We start from the raw sequence: 17,803 nt of genomic DNA on the forward strand, positions 1-17,803 counted from the left end.
GGCTTTGGAGAGAGTACAGAAAAGGTTTACCAGGGTGTTGCCTGGTATGGAGGGTAGATACAGACGGGGATGAAGGATACAGGCGGTTGGTCTAGATAGGACACGTGATCGGCACAGGCTTGGAGAGCCGAAGGGCCTGTTCTTTGTATCCATACACAGTGCAAAGGTTTATACCAACAAAAAGGAAGGATGGTAGAAGGAGGGAAAATCGACCGTGGATATCTAAGGAAATAAGGGAGATTATCAAATTGAAGGAAAAAGCATACAAAGTAGCAAAGATTAGTGGGAGACTAGAGGACTGGGAAATCTTTAGGGGGCAACAGAAAGCTACTAAAAAAGCTATAAAGAAGAGTAAGATAGATTATGAGAGTAAACTTGCTCAGAATATAAAAACAGATAGTAAAAGATTCTACAAATATATAAAACAAAAAAGAATGGCTAAGGTAAATATTGGTCCTTTAGAGGATGAGAAGGGAGATTTAATAATGGGGGATGAGGAAATGGCTGAGGAACTGAACAGGTTTTTTGGGTCGGTCTTCACAGTAGAAGACACAAATAACATGGCAGTGACTGATAGAAATGAGGCTATGACAGGTGAGGGCCTTGAGAGGATTGTTATCACTAAGGAGGTAGTGATGGGCAAGCTAATGGGGCTAAAGGTAGACAAGTCTCCTGGCCCTGATGGAATGCATCCCAGAGTGCTAAAAGAGATGGCTAGGGAAATTGCAAGTGCACTAGTGATAATTTACCAAAATTCATTAATGGGTGTTTCTCTGATTGGCAATCAGTAGCTAGTGGTGTCCCGCAGGGTTCAGTGTTGGGCCCACAATTGTTCACAATTTACATAGATGATTTGGAGTTGGGGACCAAGGGCAATGTGTCCAAGTTTGCAGATGACACTAAGATGAGTGGTAAAGCAATAGGTGCAGAGGATACTGGAAGTCTGCAGAGGGATTTGGATAGGCTAAGTGAATGGGCTAGGGTCTGGCAGATGGAATACAATGTTGACAAATGTGAGGTTATCCATTTTGGTAGGAATAACAGCAAAAGGGATTATTATTTAAATGATAAAACATGCTGCTGTGCAGAGAGACCTGGGTGTGCTAGTGCATGAGTCGCAAAAAGTTGGTTTACAGGTGCAACAGGTGATTAAGAAGGCAAATGGAATTTTGTCCTTCATTGCTAGAGGGATGGAGTTTAAGACTAGGGCGGTTATGCTGCAATTGTATAAGATGTTAGTGAGGCCACACCTGGAGTATTGTGTTCCATTTTAGTCTCCTTACTTGAGAAAGGATGTACTGGCACTGGAGGGTGTGCAGAGGAGATTCACTAGGTTAATCTCAGAGCTGAAGGGGTTGGATTACAAGGAGAGGTTGAGTAGACTGGGACTGTACTCGTTGGAATTTAGAAGGATGATGGGGGATCTTATAGAAACATATAAAATTATGAAGGGAATAGATAGGATAGATGCGGGCAGGTTGTTTCCACTGGCGGGTGAAAGCAGAACTAGGGGGCATAGCCTCAAAATAAGGGGAAGTAGAATTAGGACTGAGTTTCGGAGGAACTTCTTCACCCAAAGGGTTGTGAATCTATGGAATTTCTTGCCCAGTAAAGCAGTAGAGGGTCCTTCATTAAATGTTTTAAAGATAAAGATAGATAGTTTTTTGAAGAATAAAGGGATTAAGGGTTATGGTGTTAAGGCCGGAAAGTGGAGCTGAGTCCACAAAAGATCAGTCATGATCTCATTGAATGGTGGAGCAGGCTCGAGGGGCCAGATGGCCTACTCCTGCTCCTAGTTCTTATGTTCTAAGTGTGTTTGGGGATCAGTTGTTCCTCGGTGGACTTTGCTGTTTTGAATGATTAATGTATTACGCTTCTCCCCAACATTCCTAGCTATTGTCATCTGGGAGTCTCCTTTGTTGTAATGGTGGCATTCCTTGTCTACCCTGTTATTTTATTAAGTCAGCCCTTGAATTGTTTGTGCATTGGTTCATCATGTTTCAGTAACAAATGTTGAAATGGTTTCATCTGTTTATTTCATAGAATTTCCTGTGCAGAATGAGGCCATTTGGCCCATCAATGTCTGCACCGGCTCTTGGAAAGAGCACCCTACCCAAGGTCCACACCTCCACCCTATCCCTATAACCCAGTAACCCCACCCAAAACTAAGGGCAATTTTGGACACTATGGGCAAATTATCATGGCCAATCCACCTAACCCGTAAATCTTTGGACTGTGGGAGGAAACCGGAGCACCCGGAGGAAACACTCACAGACACGGGGAGGATGTGCAGACTCCGCACAGACAGTGACCCAAACCGGGAATCGAACCTGGAGCTGTGAAGCAATTATGCTATCCACAATGCTACCGTGCTGCCCTTTTAAAGCCACAAACAGAAAGTGCAGTTTTCTCCTGGGGTTTGAGCTTTCAAAATGATGCAGAATTTCTGCCAATGAGGGAGATCCGGGCTCAGCCCCTCGTTCGCTCCGATTGGCTGGAAGACTTTCGCTCGGTCCTTGGGTCCCGCCCTCTCTTTCTATTGGTCCGAAGCCGCCGTCAATCACTCCCTGAGCAATGTGATCCGGAGCATGCGCAGTGACAATGATGTCGAGGGGACAGAGGCTTGTTTGTCTCATCCGCAGGCGGTGAGTTCACGGACAGGCGAGGAGGCAGCGTTCGGGGTAGTAGGCGGACGGGAAAGCCCAGTTTAGGTCAGACAGACCAAACAACAGGTTCCGGGGCGATTAGGCCGAGGGGGCAGCTGTGGACCCTTTCTAGGGTTTACGGCCTTCATGGGGACAAAGCAGCAGGACGCACGCGCCGTGGCCATTTTGCTGGGACAATGTGCAGCAGGGCTGTGCAGCAGGGCGCATGCGCTGCCGCCATTTTGCTGGGACAATGCAGCAGGGCGCATGCGCTGCCGCCATTTTGTGGGGCAATGTATAGGGCGCATGTGTTATAATCACTGGCAGCAGGAGGAGGCCACTCGGCTTCTCCGTTCAATAAGATAATGGCTCATTTGATTTTAACGTCAACTCCATAGTCCCACCTACCCCAGTAACCCCCCCCCCCCTTTCATAATCACAAAATGGTTACAGTGCAGAAGGACGCCATTTAGCCCATCATGTCTACACCGGTTCCCCAGATGAGCATCACAATTTATCATAGAATTTACAGTGCAGAAGGAGGCCTTCGGCCCATCGAGTCTGCACCGGCTCTTGGAAAGAGCACCCTACCCATGGTCAACACCGCCACCCTATCCCCATAACCCAGCAACCCCACCCAAGACTATTTGGACACTAAGGGCAATTTATCACGGCCAATCCACCGAACCTGCACATCTTTGGACTGTGGGAGGAAACCGGAGTACACACGGGGAGGATGTGCAGACTCCGCACAGACAGTGACCCAAGCCGGAATCGAACCTGGGGCCCTGGAGCTGTGAATCAGTTGTGCTATCCACAATGCTACCATGCTGCCCACCATCGTGTCATTCCCCTGCCTTTCCTCCCTACCCATGCATGTTGTTTCTTTTCAAATAATCATCCAGCGCCTCGATTGAACCTGTCTCCACCACACTTCCAGGCAGTGCATTCCAGACCTGAACCACTTGTGTGAGTGAAGTTTGAATATTGTTAATCATGAACCTATCCAACCCTGCCTTTGAAAACTATTCAAAGACTGTGCTTGCCGTTTTGAGGGAAGGGAGTTCTGCAGATTCATGAGAGACAATAGATCTCATGCCTCTTCAATACTCAGTTGAGCAACACTCAGTTTGAAACCGTGACCTGTAGTTCTAGATTAATAATAATAATCTTTTTTAGTGACACGAGGAAGCTCATGTTAATATTGAAATGAAGTTACTGTGAAAAGCCCCAAGTCGCCACATTCCGGCACCTGTTCGGTGAGCACTTGAGGGAGAATTCAGAATGTCCAATTCACTGAACAAGCATGTCTTTCGGGACTTGAGGGAGGAAATCGGAGGAAACCCACGCACACATGGGGAGAACATGCAGACTCTGCGCAGACAGTGAACCAAGCTGGGAATCGAACCCAGGTCCCTGGTCTCCCACAAGTGGAAACATCTCCTTCGCATCCACCCTATCAAGACTTTCAGGATCTTAAAGGTTTCAATTAAGTTGCCTCTTAATCTTCAAAACTGCAGGGGATACAATGCTTTTAAATTTTTTACCAGTTTAGGAGAAGCTTAGCGTGGCCAATTCTCCTACCCTGCACATCTTTTGATTGTGGGGATGAGACCCAGGCAGACATGGGAAATGTGCAAACTCCACATGGACAGTGACCCAGGCCAGGATTGATCCCGGGTCTTCGGTGCCGTGAGGCAGCAGGGCTAACCACCATGCCGTCCCGAGGGAATACAAGTATAGCCTGACTCACCGTTCCTTTTTTAATTCATTCATGGAAGGTGGGTGGCACTTGCCGGGCCAACATTTATTTCCTATCCCTAATTGCCTTTGGAAGGCATTTTAAGAATCAATCACATTACTGATCTGGATTCACATGTATTCTTCCCGAAAGGACATTAGTGAACCAGGTGGGTTTTCACGACAATCAACAATGGTTTCATGGTCATCATTAGATTTTTAATTCCAGTATTTTATTGAATTCAAATTTTGCCATCTGCAGTGGTGGGATTGGAACGTGGGTCCCCAGAGCATTACTCTGGGTCTCTGATTTACTAGCTCTGATTTACTAGTGGGGTGACAACCATCAATTCCAGATATTAGTGTACTAAACCTTCTATAAACAGTTTTCCATCGAATCACTGCAGTGCAGCAGGAGGCCATTTGGCCCACCACCTTCGAAAGAGCACCGTACCTAGGCCCACTCCCCTGTCCTTTCCCCGTAACCCCACCTAACCTGCAGATCTTTGGACTTTCAATCTTTCCTTAAATAAAGAAACCAATAATGTACACACTATTTTGATCTCAAAAATGCCCTGTACACCTGAAGCATAACTGCCCTACTTTTGTATTAAATTCTCCTCAAAATAAATAATAACATTCTAATAGCTTTCCTAATTATTTGCTGTACCCAAGCGAATGTCGTGAGTTTCTATCCTGGACTGACCGTGAAAGGAGTTTGGAAACTCCTGTTACAAGGGGTTAGAAGTGGAGGATTTACACTCAGAAAACTCAAAATAAGAGGCATTTTTGTCTATTTTGCAAAATTCTGAATGGGATGAGCAGGTAGATGTGGACAGAATGTTTCCATTTGTTGGTGTATCCAACATAGGGGCCTATGGACACACAACAGAGACTAATAAATCCTTCAGGAAAATAGGAGTCATTTATTTCCTCAGCTACAAATACTTTAGATTCTTTTAAAGGGAAACTAGATGAGAAATAGGATTAGAAAGATAAGCTAAAAGATTGAGGTCAGCCGAATGGGAGAAGACTTGTAAGGAGTAGAAACTCCAGTACAGACTAGATAGACCGAATGGCCTGTTTGTATATTATATGTCATTCTTTGTAAACATATTTTACAGGATAATAGAAGAGGAGGATTTGCAATCAAACCAATCCTCATGTCTGACAGTCACTCGATTCATCGGGATCTGAAGATTAGTACATCTGGAGGGATTTAATTGACCATCTCAGCTGGAAACTGGTGAGAGTCCGTTCCCCTGCTCCGTGTGTGGGAGGGGATTGATACAGCTGTAAACATGCTGACACGGCAGCGAGCTCGCAATAGCGAGAGTCCGTTCACCTGCTCCGTGTGTGGGAAGAAATTCATGTGTTCATCCAACCTGCTGGCTCACCAACTTGATCACATTGATGGGGAGCCTCTTCAAAGCTCTGACTCTGGGGATGACTCTGATACCTCCGAGGAACTGGTCCAATACCAGCGAATTCACACTGACGCCAGACCATTCACCTGCTCCCACTGTGGGAAGAGGTTCAGCCAGTCCTCCCGCCTTGCGGAACACCAGCTCCTTCACACACATGAGAGACCGTTCAGCTGCTCTCACTGTGGGGAGTCATTCAGCGACTCAGTGCATCTCGCTGAGCACCAGCAAGTTCACACCAAGGACAGGCCATTCAGCTGCTGCCAGTGTGGAAAGAGGTTCACTCAGGCCTCCCACTACATTGAGCACCGACTGGTTCATTCCCGTAAGAGACATTTTAAATGCTCTAACTGTGCGAAGACCTTCAAAAGAAGGATGGGCCTGCTGAGACACCGGTGTACTCACACTGGGAAGAGACCGCTCCTCTGCTCTGTGTGTGGGAAGAGATTTGCACATTTAGCCCATCTTCTGATACATAAGCGAGTCCACACAGGGGAGAGGCCGTTCCTCTGCACCGTGTGTGGGAAGAGATTCACTCAATCTTCACACCTTTTGGCACACGAGAGTCTTCACACTGGGGAGACCTTGGACCAGCAAGGTCACACCAGGGAGAAGCCGTTCACTTGCTCGCTGTGTGGGAAGGGATTCACACTGTCTCGCTATCTGCTGAGGCACCGGCGAGTTCACACCGGGGAGAGGCCGTTCCTCTGCTCCGTGTGTGGGAAGAGGTTCCCTCGTTCATCCCACCTTGTGATACACGAGCGAGTTCACACCGGAGAGAGGCCATACGTCTGTCTCGTTTGCGGGAAGGCATTTACTTGTCTGCAGCACCTGTTGAGACACCGGCCTATTCACACCGGAGAGAGGGCGTTCATCTGCTCGGTGTGTGGGAAGGGTTTCACTGAGTCATCCAGCCTCCAGAGACACCACCGCACTCACACTGGGGAGAAGCCATTTGCCTGCACTGTGTGTGGCAAGAGATTCGCTCAGTCTGCCACCTACATTCAACACCAGCATGTTCACTCTGATAAGAGGTCTTTTCATTGTTCAGAATGCAAGAAGACCTTTAAAAGAAGCAATGATCTGCTGAAGCATCAACGCATTCACACCGAGGAGAGGCCATTCGCCTGCACTGTGTGTGGCAAGAGATTCGCTCAGTCTTCGTCCTACAATCAACACCAATATGTTCACTCTGATAAGAGGCCTTTTAACTGTTCAGAATGCAAGAAGACCTTTAAACGAAGCAATGATCTGCTGAAACACCAACGCACTCACACTGAGGAGAGGCCATTCACCTGCTCCGTGTGTGGGAAAGGATTTGCTCAGTCTTCCTCCTACCAACAACACCAACATGTTCACTCTGAGAACAGGCCGTTTCAATGCTCAGAATGCAAGAAGACCTTTAAAAGAAGCAATTATCTGCTGAAACACCAACGCACTCACACGAGGGAGAGGCCGTTCCTGTGCTCCGTGTGTGGGAAAGGATTTGCTCATTCGTCAGGCCTGCTGAGACACCAACGCACTCACACCAGCGAGAAGCGGTTCACCTGCTCCGTGTGTGGGAAAAGATTCACTGATTCATCCCGCCTGCTGAGACACCAGCGACTTCACAAAGGGGGCAAAACCAATCAGAGACTCCTGACAGTGCAGAAGGAGGCCATTCGGCCCATCGGGTCTGCACCGGCCCTCCAAAAGACACCTCACCCTATCCCCATAACCCAGTAACCCCATCGAACATCTTTGGACACTAAGGGGCAATTTTATCATGGCCAATCCACCTAACCTGCACGTCTTTAGACTGAGAGGGGAAACTGGAGCACATACATAGAAACATGCAGAGAAAATAGAAGCAGGAGGAGGCCATTCAGCCCTTCGAGCCTGCTCCGCTAATCATTCTGATCATGGCTGATCATCAAGTTCAATGAAATGAAATGAAAATGGCTCATTGTCACAAGTAGGCTTCAAATGAAGTTACTGTGAAAAGACCGTGGTCGCCACATTCCGGCGCCTGTTCGGGAAGGCTGTTACGGGAATTGAACCATGCTGCTGGCCTGCCTTGGTCTGCTTTAAGAGCCTGCGATTTAGCCCAGTGTGCTAAACCAGCCCCTGATCAGTACCCCGATCCCGCCTTCCCCCAGATCCCTTCAGCCCCAAGAGCTACATCTAATTGCTTGAAATTACAAAATGTTTTGGCCTCAACTACTTTCTGTGGTAGAAACTTCCACAGATTCACCACTCTCTGGGTGAAGAAATTTCTCCCCTCAGTCCGAAAAGGTTCGCCCCTTATCCTCAAGCTTGGACACCTAGTTCTGCACTCCCCCACCAACGGGAACATTCTTTCCGAATCTACCCTGTCTAATCACAGAATATTACAGTGCAGAAGAGGTCCTTCAGCACATCAAGTCTGCACGGGCGCATGAAAGCTCTGACCTGCCCACCTAATCCCACTTGCCTACACTTGGCCCATAGCCTTGAATGCTATGGCGTGCCAAGGACACATCCAGGTACTTTTTAAAGGCATATGACAGTCCCACCAGGAATCAGCCTGGTAAACCTTCGCTGCACTCCCTCCATAGCAAGAACATGCTTCCTCAGAGAAGGGCACCAAAACTGCACACAATACTCCAGGTGTGGCCTCACCAACACCCTATACAATTGCAGTAGAACATCCCGATTCCTGTACTCAAATCCTGTTGATATGAAGACCAACATACTATTTGCCTTCTTTACGGCCTGCTGTAGCTGCGTGCTTACTTTCAGCGACTGATGCACAAGGATACCAAGGTCTCGCTGAGTATCCACCTCTCTCAATTTACACCCATTCAAATAATAATCCGCCTTCCTATTTTTGCTACCGAAGCGGAAAACCTCTTGCATCCTCCTCACATCTCTCCCTCCCACCCAACTTTGTATCATCTGCAAATTTGGAGATAACACATTCAGTTCACTTGTCCAAATCATTAATATATAATGTGATCATTTGGGGTCCAAGCAGAGATCTTTATGGTACCCCACTAGTCACTGCCTGCTAATCAGAAAGACACATATTCCAAATTTTTGCTTCCTGTCTGATAACCAGCTTTCTTTCCATCTCAAGACACTACCCGTAATTCCATGCGTTTTAACCTTTCATAGTAATCTACTATGTGAAACCTTGTCGACAGCCTTCCGGTTCTTCCATCTAATCCTGTTCTTCTAAACTCCAATGAATATAATCTTTTTTTTAAAGAAATTTAGAGTACCCAATTCATTTTATCTAATTAAGGGGCAATTTAGCGTGGCCAATCCACCTACTCTGCACATCTTTGGGTTGTGGGGGCGAAACCCATGCAAACACGGGGAGAATGTGCAAACTCCACACGGACAGTGACCCAGAGCCAGGATCGAACCTGGGACCTCGGCACCATAAGGCAGCAATGCTAACCACTGCGCCACCGTGCTGCACCAATGAATATAATCTGACCGACTTCTCTCCTCACATGACAGTCCTGCCACCCCAGGAATCAGCCTGGTAAACCTTCGCTGCACTCCCTCCATAGCAAGGACATCCTTCTTCAGATAAGGACACGAAAACTGCACACAATACTCCAGGTGTGGCCTCACCAATGTCCTATACATTTGCAGTAAAACATCTCTATTCCTGTACTCAAATCCTCTCGCTATGATGGCCAACATACCATTTCCCTTCTTTACTGCCTGCTGTACCTGCGCACTTACTTTCAGCGACTGATGCACGAGGACACCCAAGGTCTCACTTGAGTATCCACATCTCTCAATTTACACCCGTTCAAATAATAATCTGCCTTCCTATTTTTGCTAGCTGTGCTGTGCAATCCTTTTTTTTTAATTTAGAGAACCCAATTTATTTTTTCCAATTAAAGGGCAATTTAGCATAGCCAATCCACCTACACTGTACATCTTTGGGTTGTTGGGGCGATTCCCACGCAAACACGGGGAGAATGTGCAAACTCCACATGGACAGTGACCCAGAGCCGGGATCGAACCTGGGACCTCGGCGCCGTGAGGCAGCAATGTTAACCACTGTGCCATCATGTTGGCCCCTGTGCTGTGTAATCCTTGATAATGGATGCGAGCAACTTCCCTACTACAGTCGTTAGGCTCACTTGTCTATAGTTCCCTATTTTCTCTCGACCTCCTCTTTTGAAAAGCGGGCCTACATTAGCTACCCTCCAATCTGTAGGAAGCATTCCAGATTCCAAAGGATTTGGGAAAATGACCACCAGTGCATGTACCATTTCTAGGGCCACTTCCTTAAGTACTCTGGGATGAAGATTATCAGGCTCTGGAGATTGATCAACCTTCAATTTCCCCCAAACCATGGGCTGGATTCTCCCAAAATGGGACTATGTTCCCACGCCGGCGTAAAAACGCTGGAGTTTCACTCTGAAGATTCCTGCAGAAAAGATGCGCTGATTCACTGACCTGCAGGGTGCTAGTAGGGACCCAGAGTGATTCACACTGCTTTAGCTGCGAATAAGGGCCCCCGCATTTATGGTTTTGAAGGAGATGTACGAAGGCCGCGCCGAGCGCCATGGCGGACTAGGACCGAGGAGGCAGATGACGAATGTAGACCCTCCCAATCGGCTGCATGCCGAAAGATCCGACCGCGCCAATCTGTCCCCCGGCCGCCTATAAGGCCCCCCCCCCCCCCCGTGTCCAATCTCCCTGCCCCCCCACACACAAGGGCGGCCGTGGACTGAGTCCGCAGCCGCCACGCGAGCTTTCCGAACGGCAGTGGGTGGTTCGAACCATGCCGTCGGGAACTCGCCTGGTCGGGAGCGGAGGATCGCTGGGCGGGCCTCTGGCAATGGGCCCCCACCCACACGGAATACTCCGTGAACGCGACGATTCTCGAGTTCCGGAGAATTGCCGAATCGGCGTCGGGCCCGATTTTGCCGTGAATTTGGATTCTCCGCCCCTGCGCCAAACGTGATTTTGCCGCGGGACTGCGGAAAATCCAGCCCCATTTCTCTATTAATACTACTTTCCTTCAGCTCCTCACTAAAACTTGTGCTATTCAGAACTTCTGGTACATTATTTATGTCTTCCAGAGGAAACCCACACAGACATGGGGAGAATGTGCAAACTCAACACAGAGTCACTCAAGGCTGTAATTGAACCCACGTCCCTGACACTGTGGCAGCAGTGCTAACCACTGTGTCACCTGTGTGTGTGTGTGTGTGGAAAGCGATGTACTCAGTCTTACAGCCTGCTGAAATATAGGCGACTTCGCACATTACTGACAAAGTTAGATTATGTCGTCGCTGCTGAGAATCATGCCCAGAAGGACTGAATCTTTTCTCCTTTCTAACTCTACATTATTTCAGTCTCATACCACCTGTTACACTCACAGAACAAAGAAAGTTACAGCTCAGGAACAGGCCCTACGGCCCTCCAAGCCTGCACTGACCATGCTGCCCATCAGCACTAAAACCCCGACCCTTCCGGGGACCAATCCCTCTATTCCCATCCTATTCATGTATTTGTCAAGACGTCCCTTAAATATCACTAACGTCCCTGCTTCCACCACCTCCTCCGGCAGCGTGTTCCAGGCTCCCACCAGCCTCTGTGTAAAAAGTTTGCCTCGTACATCTCCTTTAAACTTTGCCCCTCGTTCCTTAAATCTATGCCCCTCGTAATTGACTCTTCCACCCTGGGAAAAAGCCTCTGACTATCCACTCTCTCCATGCCCCTCATAATTTTGTAGACCTCTTATCAGGTCGCCCCTCAACCTCCGTCGTTCCAGTGAGAACAAACCTAGTTTCTCCAACCACTCCTCCTAGCTAATGCCCTCCATACCAGGCAGGATCCTGGTAAATGTTTTCTGTACCATCTCCAAAGCCTCCACATCCTGTGGCGACCAGAATTGAACACTATATTCCAAGTGCGGCCTAACTAAGGTTCTATAAACCTGCAACATGACTTGCCACTGTTTAAACTCAATGCCCCGGCCAATGAAGGCAAGCATGCTGTATGCCTCTTGACGAGCATCTCCACCTGTGTTGCCACTATCAGTGACCTGTGTACCTGTACACTCAGATCCCTCTGCCTATCAATACTCTTAAGGATTCTGCCATTTACTGTATATTTCCCAACTGTATTAGACCTTCCAAAATTACCTCTCATTTGTCTGGATTAAACTCCATCTGCCATCTCTCCACCCAAGTCGCCAACCGATTTATATCCTGCTGTATCCTCTGACAGTCCTCAATTCCACCAACCTTTGTGTCGTCCGCAAACTTACTAATCAAACTAGTTACATTTTCCTCCAAATTATTTATACATATTATAAACAGCAAGGGTCCCAGTACTGATCCCTGAGGAACGCCACTAGTCACAGCACTCCATTCAGAGATGCACTCTTCCACTGCTACCCTCTGTCTTCTATGATCGAGCCAGTTCTTTATCCATTTTGCCAGCTCACCTCTGATCCCGTGCGACTTTGCCTTCTGTACCAGTCTGCCATGATGGACCTTGTCAGAGGCCTTACTGAAGTCCACGTAGACAACATCCACTGCCCTATCAATCATCTTCGGCACTTCCTCTTAAAGCTCGATCAAGTTAGTGAGACATGACCTTCCCTTCACAAAACCATGTTGCCTCTATGCTAATACTTATTTCCAAATGGGAGTAAATCCTGTCTTGAAGAATCCTCTCCAATAATTTCCCTCCCACTGTCGTAAGGCTCACCGGCCTGTAATTACCTGGATTATCTTTGCTACCCTTCTTAAACAAAGGAACAACATTGGCTATGCTCCTATCCTCTGGGCCCTCCCCTGTAGCCAGTGAGGATACAAAGATTTCTCTCAAGGCCCCAGTAATTTCCTCCCTTCCCTCTCTCAGTATTTTGGGGTATATCCCATCAGGCCCTGGGGACTTGTCCACCTTCATGATTTTCAAGACCGCCAGTACCTCCTTTTTGATCTCAACTTGACCCAAACTATCGACACACCCTTCACCAGAATCATCATCTACCATGGTAGTCAAGAAGGCATACGGCATGCTTGCCTTCATTGGCCGAGGCATTTGAGTATAAGAATTGGCAAGTCATGTTGCAGCTGTATAGAACCTTAGTTAGGCCACACTTGGAGTATAGTGTTCAATTCTGTCGCCACACTACCAGAAGGATGTGGAGGATTTAGAGAGGGTGCAGAAGAGATTTACCAGAATGTTGCCTGGTATGGAGGGCATTAGCTATGAGGAGCGGTTGAATAAACTCGGTTTGTTCTCACTGGAACGACGGAGGTTGAGAGGCGACCTGTTAGAGGTCTACAAAATTATGAGGGGCATAGACCGAGTGGATAGTCAGAGGCTTTTCCCCAGGGTAGAGGGGTCAATTACTAGGGGGCATAGGTTTAAGGTGCGAGGGGCAAGGTTTAGAGTAGATGTACGAGGCAAGTTTTTTTACACAGAGGGTAGTGGATGCCTGGAACTCGCTGCCGGAGGAGGTGGTGGAAGCAGGGACGATAGTGACATTTAAGGGGCATCTTGACAAATACATGAATAGGATGGGAATGGAGGGATACGGACCCAGGAAGTGTAGAAGATTGTAGTTTAGTTGGGCAGCATGGTTGGCACGGGCTTGGAGGGCCAAAGGGCCTGTTCCTGTGCTATACTTTTTTTTGTTCTTGTTCTTTGTTCTATGTCCTTCTCTTTGGTGAATACTGAAGCAAAGTACTAATTTAATACCTCGTCCATTTCCTCTGGCTCCACGCATAGATTTCCTCCCCTGTCCTGGAATGGCCAACCCTCTCGCTGGCTACTGTGTTGCTCTTTATATATGTATAAAAAGCCTTGGGATTTTCCTTAATCCTGCTGGCCACTTACTTTTCATGACCGCTTATCGCCCTCCTGACTCCTTGCTTAAGTTTCTTTCTCCCTTCCTTGTATTCCACACTTGCTTTGTGTGTTCCCACTCTCCTCGCGTGGACAGAAGATTCATTTTTCTTTCAATATCTCTCGTTATCCAGGGTACCTGAAATTGGCCATACTTATCCTTCATCCTTACAGGAATGTGTCGGTCCTGAATTCCTATCAACGTGAACTTGAAAACCTGCACATGCCAGATGTTGATTTGCCCTCAAACATCTGCCCCCAATCTACATTCTTCAGTTCCTGCTGAATATTATTGTAATTAGCCTTCCCCCAATTAGCTCCTTCACCTGAGGACTGCACTTATCTTTATCCATCAGTTCCTTAAAGCTTACTGAATTGTGGTCACTGTTCCCGAACTGCCGCCCTACGGAAACGTCTTCATTCCCCAAAAGCAGGACCAGTACAGCCCCTTCCCTAGTTGGACTATCTACATACTGTTTCAAGAAGCCCTCCTGAATGCTCCTTACAAACTCTGCCCCACCCACGCCCCTCGCACTAAGTGAGTCCCAGTGAGTGTAGGGAAAGTTAAAATCACCCATCACAACAACCCTGTTACTTTTACACCTTTCCAAAATCTGCCTACATATCTGTTCCTCTATCTCCTGCTGGCTGTTGGGAGGCATTACTGATCTGGAAGAAGGAACGGAAGGCACTGTTGCTAAGTTTGCAGATGATACAAAGGTCTGTAGAGGGACAGGTAGTATTGAGGAAGCAGGGGGGCTGCAGAAGGATTTGGACAGGTTAGGAGAGTGGGCAATGAATTGGCAAATGAAATACAATGTGGAAAAGTGTGAGGTTATGCACTTTGGAAGGAGGAATTTAGGCATGGACTATTTTCTAAATGGGGAAATGCTTCGGAAATCAGAAGCGCAAAGGGACTTGGGAGTCCTTGTTCACGATTCACTTAAGGTTAATGTGCAGGTTCAGTTGGCTGTTAAGGCAAATGCAATGTTAGCATTCATGTCAAGGGGGCTATAATAATAATCGCTTATTGTCACAAGTAGGTTTTAATGAAGTTACTGTGAAAAGTCCCTAGTCGCCACATTCCGGCGCCTGTTCGCGGAGGCCGTTACGGGAATTGAACCCGCGCTGCTGCCTTGTTCTGCTTTACAAGTCAAATGTTTAGCCCACTGTGCTAAACCAGCCCCTGCTGAATACAAGACCAGGGTGGTACTTCTGAGGCCAACTGAACCTGCACATTAACCTTAAGAGAATCGTGAACAAGGATTCCCAAGTCCCTTTGTGCTTCTGATTTCCTAAGCATTTCCCCATTTAGAAAATAGGCTCTGGTCAAACCCCATTTGGAGTATTGTGAGCAGTTTTGGGCCCCCTATCTGAGGAAGGATGTGCTGGCCTTGGAAAGGGTCCAGAGGCGGTTCACAAAAATGATCCCTGGAATGAAGAGCTTGTTGTATGAGGAATGGTTGAGGACTCTGGGTCTGTATTCGTTGAAGTTTAGAAGGATGAGGGAGGGATCTTATTGAAACTTACAGGATACTGCGAGGCCTGGATAGAGTGGACGTGGAGAGGATGTTTCCACTTGTAGGAAAATCTAGGACCAGAGGACACAATCTCAGACTAAAGGGACGATCTTTAAAACAGATCAGGAGGAATTTCTTCAGCCAGAGGGTGGTGAATCTGTGGAACTCCTTCCCGCAGAAGGCTGTGGAGGCCAAATCACAGTGTCTTTAAGACAGAAATAGATAGGTTCTTAATTAATAAGGGATCAGAGGTTATGGGGAGAAGGCAGGAAAATGGGGATGAGAAAATATCAGCCATGACTGAATGGTGGAGCAGACTCGATGGGCCGAGTGGCCTAATTCTGCTCCTATGTCTTATGGTCTTATGGAGGCCTACAGTAAACCCCCAACATTGTGACTACACCTTTCCTATTCCTGAGCTATACCCACATTGCCTCCGTATACACAGGATCTGCTCAGACGAGGAGGAGCGTAACGTTACAGACATCTACAGACGCTGAAAGATGCCCTCCTACGAACTGGATATGGCGTTCGACTCATCTACAGTTCCAACGCGCCACAGCAAAAAACGCACCGACTTCCTCAGAAGACAAAGATTGGACACAACCGACAGAGTACCCTTCGTCGTCCAATACTTCCCCGGAGAAATTACGGCATCTTTGGTGCCTTCAACACGTCATCAGTGAAGACGAACATCTTGCCAAGGCCATCCCCACACCCACTATTTGTCTTCAAACAACCGCACAACCTCAAACAGACCATTGTTTGCAGCAAATTACCCAGCCCACAGAACAGCGACAACGACACCACATAACCCTGCCATTGCAACCTCTACAAGACGTGCCAGATCATCGACATGGATACCACCATTACACGTGAGAACACCACCCACCAGGTACGCAGTACATACTCGTGCGACTCGGCCAATGTTGTCTACCTCATACGCTGCAGGAAAGGATGTCCCGAAGTGTGGTACATTGGCGAGACCATGCAGACGCTGCGACAACGGATGAACGGACATCGCGCGACAATCGCCAGGCAGGAATATTCCACTCCAGTCGGGAAAACGTCAGCAGTCAAGGGCATTCAGCCTCTGATCTTCGGGTAAGCGTTCTCCAAGGCGGCTTTCAGGACGCGCGACAATGCAGAATCACCGAGCAGAAACTGATAGTCAAGTTCCGCATACGTGAGAACGGCCTCAACCGGGAACTTGGATTCACGTCGCATTACATTCACCCCCCACCATCTGGCCTGGGCTTGCAATATCCTACCAACTGTCCTGGCTTGAGACAATTCACACCTCTTTAACCTGTGATTATCCCTCTCTCCATTCACACCGTTTGGATCTGTAAAGACTTATTTACCTGCATTCAAAGCATCATCTTGCACCATTGGCTTTGTCTATATATGCTGTGTTTGTGTAACCTACCTCTTCACTCACCTGATGAAGGAGCTACGCTCTGAAAGCTCGCGATTTAAGACAAACCTGTTGGACTTTAATCTGGTGTTGTGAGACTTCTTGCTCTGTATTTAACAGGACCCTGCAGACTGATGAGACTGTGTTACACTGTCCGTGTGCTCCTGTACTGCTCTGTATTTAACAGGAGTCTGCAGACTGATGGGACTGTGTTACACTGTCAGTGTGCTCCTGTACTGCTCTGTATTTAACAGGAGTCTGCAGACTGATGAGACTGTGTTACACTGTCCGTGTGCTCCTGTACTGCTCTGTATTTAACAGGAGTCTGCAGACTGATGAGACTGTGTTACACTGTCCGTGTGCTCCTGTACTGCTATGTATTTTGCCTGTAATATAAAATGACTGAATCTTTGTCCCAGTGGAATCTTTGCTGTTATGAAATGTGGGTGATTATTAATGAGCCTCACATCCTTGCTCATTTTGTGGAGATGCCGGCGTTGGACTGGGGTGAGCACAGTACGAAGTCTTACAACACCAGGTTAAAGTCCAACAGGTTTGTTTCGATGTCACTAGCTTTCGGAGCGCTGCTCCTTCCTCAGGTGAACGAAGAGGTCTGTTCCAGACCTCTTCGTTCACCTGAGGAAGGAGCAGCGCTCCGAAAGCTAGTGACATCGAAACAAACCTGTTGGACTTTAACTTGGTGTTGTAAGACTTCGTACTATCCTTGCTCATGTTGCTGCAATTGTGTAAAAAGGGGAATGTGTAAATAGCTGGTCTCTGTGTAGAGATGTGAACCAAGGAAATGGTATGTGTGTGTGTGACCGGGACACAGCCTGGTGTTCACACTCAGAACCATGCACAGGTAACCTTGTGGTTATGGGCTGAACAGGGGCAGATTACAAATGTAGTGAACAAGTTAAATGTAAATATCTCCAGTGTAGCTGCATCTTGTTAGATCAGAGCAGGATAGATGAAGGGGAATCAGCAAACTTAATATACTTCGATTTCTAAAAAGTGTTTGATAAGGTACCAAACAAAAGGCTACTGCATAAGATAAGAGAACATGGTGTTCGGGGTTGCATATTAGCATGGATAGAGGATTGGCTAACTGATAGAAGACAGACAGTTATAAGAGAGAGTTGGGATAAGACAAGGGAAGTGAGTGCACCATTGCCAAGTTTGCGGATGACACAGGTTGGA

General features: G+C 47.5%; 1 protein-coding gene across 1 annotated transcript; it reads left to right on the forward strand.

Annotated features, from left to right (window-relative positions):
• The first annotated feature begins 2,597 nt into the window (after nucleotides 1-2,597).
• LOC140419771 (uncharacterized) lies at nucleotides 2,598-17,015 on the forward strand. The gene is made up of 2 exons (XM_072503759.1): nucleotides 2,598-2,645; nucleotides 5,510-17,015. Exon 2 carries the CDS (start codon nucleotides 5,687-5,689, stop codon nucleotides 7,532-7,534), a length of 1,848 nt encoding a protein of 615 aa, XP_072359860.1. The 5' UTR covers nucleotides 2,598-2,645; nucleotides 5,510-5,686; the 3' UTR covers nucleotides 7,535-17,015.
• The last annotated feature ends 788 nt before the right edge of the window (nucleotides 17,016-17,803 follow it).

This window comes from Scyliorhinus torazame, chromosome 5 (assembly GCF_047496885.1).
Source record: "Scyliorhinus torazame isolate Kashiwa2021f chromosome 5, sScyTor2.1, whole genome shotgun sequence".
NCBI classification, from domain to species: domain Eukaryota; kingdom Metazoa; phylum Chordata; class Chondrichthyes; order Carcharhiniformes; family Scyliorhinidae; genus Scyliorhinus; species Scyliorhinus torazame.

Excerpts from the sequence above, each read along its gene's own strand:
- LOC140419771 (XM_072503759.1), top strand. The coding sequence starts at position 5,687 with ATGCTGACACGGCAGCGAGCTCGCAATAGCGAGAGTCCGTTCACCTGC.